Here is a 7699-nt window from a genome sequence, read left to right as displayed (position 1 = left end):
AACCCCATTACCTGGGATATTACAGAGGAAGATGCATTGGGTAAAATGGGCTGATCTAGGAAAGCCCAAAGTTTGTGGTGGCATGGGTTTCAAAGATTTCGTACTCTTCAATAAAGCTATGTTAGCGAAACAAGGGTGGCGATTGATCTCTAACCAAGAATCATTGTGTGCAAGGGTGCTCAAAGGGAAATACTATCATGAAGGAAATTTTATGACGGCGGGGAATAAAAGAAACTCCTCTCACACGTGGAGAGCGATTTTATATGGTCGTGAAGCACTCAAACTAGGGCTTGTGAGGAGAATTGATGATGGGGCTAGCACGAGAATTTGGGAGAATCCTTGGATTCCTACCAATCCTGGTATGAAACCGATTGTAAGAAGTACTGGATCTGATGTTACTATGGTATATGAACTGATGGACCATGCTACTGGAGAGTGGAATGAAGAAGTCTTGAAAACAAAAATGGCTTCGGTTGATAGGGAGGCTATAATGAGAATTTCAGTGGGGAGGTTGGAGGAGGATACTTGGGCGTGGCAACTAGAAAGGCATGGAAATTTCACAGTGAGATCGGCCTATAGAGCCTTGTTGCAAGATAATTTGACCATTGAACCGATAGGAACATGGGGATTAGAGCGGCCTTTTTGGAAAAAAGCTGTGGAAAATGAGAGTACCTCCAAAGGTGAGGAACTACTGGTGGAGAGTCATTAAAGGTTTTATACCTTGCAGATCCGTTCTGGAAGCAAGACATATAGAGAAGATAAAGTTCTGTTATGAATGTGGGAGTAATGAAACTATTCATCACGACTTATTTGATTGTACTTGGGCTAAGGTTTTCTGGCAGGAAATCAAGGCTGTGACAGCTGTTAAAATACCCCAATTACATCCCAATTCTTGGGCCATTGATATCATCGATAGTTCCAAGGTAGATCCTAGAGATGCAGCTGTTATTCTATGTGGAGGATGGGCTGTTTGGTCAGAAAGAAATGCCAGAAAGCATGGAGAGAGTTCAAGAACAATTTCTGAATCTATAAAATGGGCCGCCGATATTGCATCAGACTTAGCTATATCCGGATGTGTGGTTACTCGACCAGCTAAAGTCAAATCCAAATGGCAATTACCAGCTCCAGGAACACTAAAGGTTAATGTAGATGCAGGCTTCTCTTCTGTTTCAGGAGAGGGTACAACCGGACTGGTGATACGCAACCATGAAGGTGTGTTGATTCGTGGTCAAGCCATATGGTATAACAGGGCTGCTAGTGTGTTGTCTATGGAGGCTTTAGCAGTAAGAGATGGTGTACAATTGGCAAGTGATATTGTATTGTCGAGGATTGAAGTAGAGACTGATGCAAGTGTTGTTGTCAAGTTATGGAAGGATCGGGCAAATGGTCGATCTGAGATTGCGCCAATTCTGTTGGAGATTGAAGAAATTACTCGTAATATGGAATATTTCCATTTGAAGTTCATCGGGCGGGAAGCAAATGAAGGAGCACACCTTTGTGCTAAGCAAGCATCAGCTAGTAGACGTAGATGTCTGTGGATTAATTACGTTCCTGTTTTTTTAGCTGATTGTCTTCAAAATGATTGTAAGCCTAATGATTGAGTAATGAAATTATTGATCCGCAAAAAAAAAAAGGTTTCATATGAGGGCCTTGGCGAAATATTCTGTATATAGGAGGCGATAAATTAGATTTATAATTCTCCTGATATAATAAAGAAGTAATACTGTATCTCGATTTGATCCGCATGTCCTTTTCACTACATTCCATATCAATATAGTGCACCGTTGGTATTACATAGTACTTCCTTGGTCGTTTGCAGCAAGATGATAAAGCAATTGTATTACATACATTACTTGAATAAATATGTAGACTAGAGCAATATATGTAGTTACGAATGATCAATCACTTATTCAGAGCAACGAGATGATGGCGAGGGAGACGACGGCCTGCTGGAACAGGCGCCGGCTCTCTGCTTCCATGGGTGGCGGCAGGCCCTGCTCCTTGAACTCGTCGCTGCAGGTGACGGGCGCGTCGGTGGTGGCGCTCATCTTGGTCTTGGCGTCGTCGTACGTCCGGCCGTCGATGGCGGCGATGGCGTCGTCGAGGTCGACCATGGCGTCATGGAACAGCCCAATGCACGCGTCAAGGCAGGACCGCCTTGCCGACCCTGCCGCCTCCTTGCCTCGTAGCTCTGACATGCCGGTGTACATCCCTGCGACGCCCGCCCGCACCAGCTTGGCTGAGATCATGGCGAGCCCGTGGAGGTCGGCGTCGCGGGCGGAGGGGTCGGTGGAGAGGGAGGCGATGCAGAGAGCGTTGTCGACGTTCGGGTTCGTGGCGCTGCAGCGCTCGCAGGTCTCCGCGATGATGTCGTTGGCGGAGCGGAGCCGGATGACGATGGTGGATGAGGAGGACTGGGCTGAGGATGGTAGGAGCAAGAGGGCGAGGGGGAGGAGGAAGAGGTAGCAGGGTGGGGGAGACATGTTTGCTTGGTTAATTTGCTGATCTACTCTCGGCAGTGCACATCGATGCCATATATAGAGGCGGTGTGTGGAGCGTGTAAGCAAAATGCTGTGGTGGCTATTTTGTGGTTGCAGGCTGTAACCAAAACCGAAGGCGAGTTCGTTGCCCTGCCACTCCTGTCAAATCCAGAGATTCCATCATCTGGTGATATTCATTGGCAGAACTGACAGAGACTTCATCTTGCAAGATTGTTATTGCATCTTGTTATTGCTTTCTGATTTTGACCTACAATATTTGCTTTAACCGACAGTAAAAAAAAGAAACAAAGAAAAGTTCACCAGTGGTTCCACACATAATTATAGCAAGCAATAGTGATGTTTTATTTGCCACTGGCCACTGCTGTCAAAATTCGGTTCTTAAGACAAATAGTCACTCAGTGGATGCATCCATCCATGGATTTTGTTGAATGTATTTGTAGCAAATCAATTGTCGCATATGTCAGCACCCAGCACTGAACACAACATTCTGGTTTCAGAAGCAGTAAATATTAATTTTCCTCTACATGAAGAACAGAACTCTCATCACCGCCAGTCGCCAGACAGACACAGAGAGCAGAGGTACGGTGATCAATATCACATATACAACGTAAATTCGTATTTGTTATTATTGATTTATTATCACATCAGATGATGGCCAGCCTACAATATTCACTTTTATGGACACAGTCGAAAACGAAAATTCACAACAAGAAAAGAACCACAAACCAACCCAAGTACTACTACACTTAATCATAATGAAATTAATAATGGTACTTGCGGGGAATTATGAACCAAATCGTTGCAAGATGGTCACGAAGGAGATGATGATTCGCCAGATCAACGAGCCATGTTAGATCACTTCAGATCATCAGATCACGCGGCGGCGTGGGTGAAGCCGACGGCGATGTGCGCCATCCGGCCATACTCCCTGTCGTGCGCCGCCACGGGCACGCTCCCTTTGTCGGCGCCCTTCCACGCGTTCTCGCAGCTCTCCGAGGCGCCCAGCGACGCCATGAGCTGCTCCAGGGCCTTGCCGTACACCCCCGCCTGCAGGTTGTCCAGCGCGTCCCGGAGCAGGTCCGCCGCGCCGCCGTACCGCTCCAGGCAGTGCTCGTACCGCGCGCTCTTCGTGGGGTCCGACTCCATGGACTCCAGCTCCGCCAGGTCGGAGATCTTGGACTCCGTGGAGGCGGCGTGGTCGATGGCGAGCTTGGTGGCCAGGATGGCCCAGTCGTGGATGCCGGCGGCGTCGCCGCTGCGTGGGTCCGTGGAGAGGGAGCGCACGCAGTGGTCGTAGTCCACGCCGTGGTGCGTGTCCGACGCGCCCCGGCAGGCGACCGACACTGTTACCGGGTTCGCGCACGACTCCTCCTGTGCGGCCGCGTGCGCCGCCATGAAGACGGCGACGGCGAGGCCGAGGATGCAGACTGGCGACGTGGACCTCATTGTCAGTCACAGATTCTTGGACGGAGAAGGGAAGAGAGGGATCGAGAGGGCGAGCGCGAGACGTAGGAATATTAATAGGGATCGGAGAAGGAGGAGAAGATGGAGAGGTCGGGAGGAAGCCTCGGCGCCATTTTTATCGCCGCTGCATGCAGGCTAGCGACCGACCATGGCGATGCATCTATTTTTAGCTCCTCCATCCATGGCCATGGCCATGCATACATGCACGGACGAACTGATCGAGCCTCGGTTTCCCGTCGCTCTTTTGTTCCTTTGAACGCTTCAAACTCGCGAGGCCGACAAGAGGACGACGAAGACGTTAGACATTACCTAATAATAGATAACAATATAGAAATATTTTTAAACATTTTCAATTTTTTTTTTGTCTCCACAAATATAGTTGTCGTGCTTTTCTAGTTTGTATATATATATATATATACATATATATAGACATAGTTTGAAAGATTATTCTTATGTCTACTAAATGAAATGTAGCTACTAACAAAAAAAGCTCCGTAGAACCAAACACGTATGTATCTCCATTATGTGTCATACTAATACTATTTTTGGGATGCTAAATCTGAAAATGTTTGTGTGCTTGAACAAACGTTAAACTATCTTAAACTAGGAGTTAATGTATTTTAAAAAAAATATTCATGATTTTAATAAGAAATGCTCACGTGCCTCCTAAAAATTCTCAACTTCATGCTACAAGATGGAACGATAGCGACTACGACATCGACCACGTCTAATGACTAAGACTACATCAACAACCCAGCATCACTATTGTGATAGTCCCTAGCTACAACCACGCGCACCGTTTTGGCAAAACCGTTGTGTGCTCAGTGAGCTTCCTCAAGTCTTGCGAAAGCAGGTCGTCTCACCTACGATCGTGTCCTCTGACATTTGCAAGACTCCCCCGACAATACCTCTGAAGTTGCAAAACCGTTGGACACAACTCCATCTACATCTAAACCAAAAAAAAAATTCTGCACGTTTTTACCTTTGTGGAGATTGCGGCTCCGTCGAGTGATGAGTACTACATCAACCATGACTACTTCGACCATGGCTACAACAACATCGGTCACCTCAACATCAACATTAAGGACAATGTCTATAGCTACACATCGACAACTCCATTCAAAGCGTCCGTGTCGTTAACATCGTCCACGACACTCCGATGTGAATGTGCGAAGAAAGAGAATGCACTAGAAGAGGATGTTGATGATGAAAAGGAGCATAAGACATTGGGAGCGCGAGTCTTCAATCTAGTCGCAATCGTTCACTTGTCCCTTTACGATTGAAGAGGAATTTTAAAATATGTATATGATATGAGTTGGGATAGACTTGGACTCATCCATCTTTGTGTTTGAGTTTGTCAAAGTTAGGGTGAGAGTTTGTACTAGAGCAAATTAAGATGAAATTGGGTAGGGTATGAGTAGGATGGAGCAATACCATACCCATACTCGTATAGTCAGTCGGTACAAACTTCTGCCCATACCCATATCCACGGGTACAAAACGTTACCCATGACCATACTCGACGGATAGATGTGCCCATTGGGTACCTAAGGGGTAGATCAAATAGTCCATACGTTATTCACAGTTTTACATTTATCTCATCTCAACTAGTTGAATACATAATAATTATCAAAATAGAGAAATCACAATCTCATATTTTAACTCGTAAGTCAGTAACAGTAAATGGATCATAGGAAAAATTGACAATAACCGGGTAAAATATGGGCATACCCATGAGTACGAGAATATACTCGTGTCCTACCCATAACTTAACAGGTAAGATATGGGTACTTTCCATGGGTGAAAAAGTGTATCCATATCAGAGGGTACGTCACCCACCGGTACCTGTACCCTGCATAAAATTGTTATCCTTAGAGCAAAGGCCTTGACTTTATTATGGAACACCAGCTCCGTTCCACTATTTTCGTGATGTGTTATATTATGTTGTACGGTAAATTTGTAAATTCAGTACTAGCTTTGTATACTTTTGTTTCTCTTTATTATGGATCAGCGCCATAATTTTTTTAATTGCAATTGTGGAACACTAACCCCACTTCATCGATCTTTGTTGGCATTTTTGACAATCAAATTAAGCGTTAACATATTAACCATTAGAAGGGGCGTACACATGACCGTTGAGACTCTGTCTGGCGACACGGGGGGCGATCTCGCCACCCACACGCCGGGAAGGGTGTCGGCGGCCCGGGAGGACAGTGGGGGCTCGCCGGAGCGGTTCTCTGGTAGCCGTTTCTGGGTGCTGCACGCTGATGAGGACCAAGAAGTGGAGGATGACGACGGAGATGTGATAGGGGAAGGAGATGATGCCCAGTCTGTGGGAGTCGGAGACAGGTCCATTGCCTATCTGTGTCGTACGCCGTCGCCGGTGTCTGATGCGGATCTAGCTGAGAGATCGTCCGAGCTGACGAGACGCCATCGGAAGAGGATCTCGCGCCGTGATGGACAGCGTTCGGCGGCTAGAACAGGGCTTGTCTTCAACACCTGCGAAGGTAAGATCTCTTCCCCATCTATGCCATTGGGCATTCAACAAAGGGAGCCAGTCTGTATGAAAATGCCAGTTCTTGAGCCGTCTGTTTTCTTTGATGATACCATGGAAGGGTGGTCGGTCGTTCGTCGGCGACGTTGGTCGCCGGCGTCCGACGATAGAGCTCAAGATCCGAAAAAACGGCGGTTTCAAAAACGCAGGCTGTGGGCCTAGTCGGGTTGCGGGCTTGTGCCAACAGCAGAGTGTGTCTGGGTGGCCCAATTTGGGTGAAAAAACGAGCTGTCCAGGCTGCTATATCCAACAGTGTGCGTGTTGATCGGTGTCCTACGATTGCCAAAGTTGGAGACGCTGTCGCTGGGCAGGCTTTCCAAAAGTTTTTAGGTCTAACATGGAGGAAGTGCGGTACTGGGGCTCCTATCGTTCGCCGCCACCGTGTCGAGATGAATGGCGACAATGGCAGGGGGGATTCAACCCAGGAAGGGGTGGATTCAATCCAGGTCAAAGGAACTACGGTGGTGGTCGTGCAAATTTCAATAATGCAAGAGGAGCTTTCGTTCCAAGGGGACGCCATGGTCTGGGTCCTGGTCGAGGAGGATCGGGGTATGGCGCAGGCCGTGGCTATCAAGGTAATACCTACTCTGGTTTCGGTGGTAGCCGCAACTTTGTACAAGGCGAATCTAGTGGTTCCGCAAATATGCATAATGGTCAGTATGAGGGGAATAGAGGCAGTAACGCTGGTTTTCAGAGAGGGGGTTCATACAATTATAATTCTGATCGTTTTGGGCATGGAGGAAATAATAATAGGTGGAATGCTGGGCGTGGTGGCGAGTTTGTGAACAGATCCCGTGGTCAGGGAACGGAAGGACCTGCGCGGAACAGTTTTGACGCCGATTTCTTGCAGCAAACTTTCCAGGCTGTAGTAGCTGCGGTTACGGCGGCTACCAAGGTGACCGAAGTGCCGATTGTACATGCTTCCACTGCTATTGGGGTGGGCAGTGCTGGTGCTACTGCTACAGTAGCCGGTGATCAGCATTTGGAGGCGCCGGTGGCGGTGCCCAAACCAAGTGTGCAACAACCGGGGAATGCTCAGGTGGTGGCAGAGGGTACCGAGAATGCTGCGAAAGGAAAAGAGAAGGAGGATCAGGTTTCTTTGAAGAAGAAGAAGGATGATAAAGCCAGTTGTTTTCGTTGCAAGAAGCCGGGACATTATATAGATGATTGTCCAGCGCCTT

General features: G+C 47.5%; 2 protein-coding genes across 2 annotated transcripts; both read right to left on the bottom strand.

Annotated features, from left to right (window-relative positions):
- Nucleotides 1-1910: 1910 nt before the first annotated feature.
- LOC124689471 (putative invertase inhibitor) lies at nucleotides 1911-2483 on the bottom strand. The gene has a single exon (XM_047222996.1). The coding sequence runs from the start codon at nucleotides 2481-2483 to the stop codon at nucleotides 1911-1913; it is 573 nt and encodes a 190-aa protein (XP_047078952.1).
- Nucleotides 2484-3374: 891 nt separating this feature from the next.
- On the bottom strand, nucleotides 3375-3947 carry LOC124689470 (putative invertase inhibitor). Its single transcript, XM_047222995.1, has one exon. It carries the CDS (start codon nucleotides 3945-3947, stop codon nucleotides 3375-3377), a length of 573 nt encoding a protein of 190 aa, XP_047078951.1.
- Between the last annotated feature and the right edge of the window lie 3752 nt (nucleotides 3948-7699).

The sequence above is a fragment of the Lolium rigidum genome, chromosome 2, assembly GCF_022539505.1.
Source record: "Lolium rigidum isolate FL_2022 chromosome 2, APGP_CSIRO_Lrig_0.1, whole genome shotgun sequence".
NCBI lineage: Eukaryota > Viridiplantae > Streptophyta > Magnoliopsida > Poales > Poaceae > Lolium > Lolium rigidum.
This window is presented reverse-complemented; position numbering and strand designations above follow the sequence as displayed.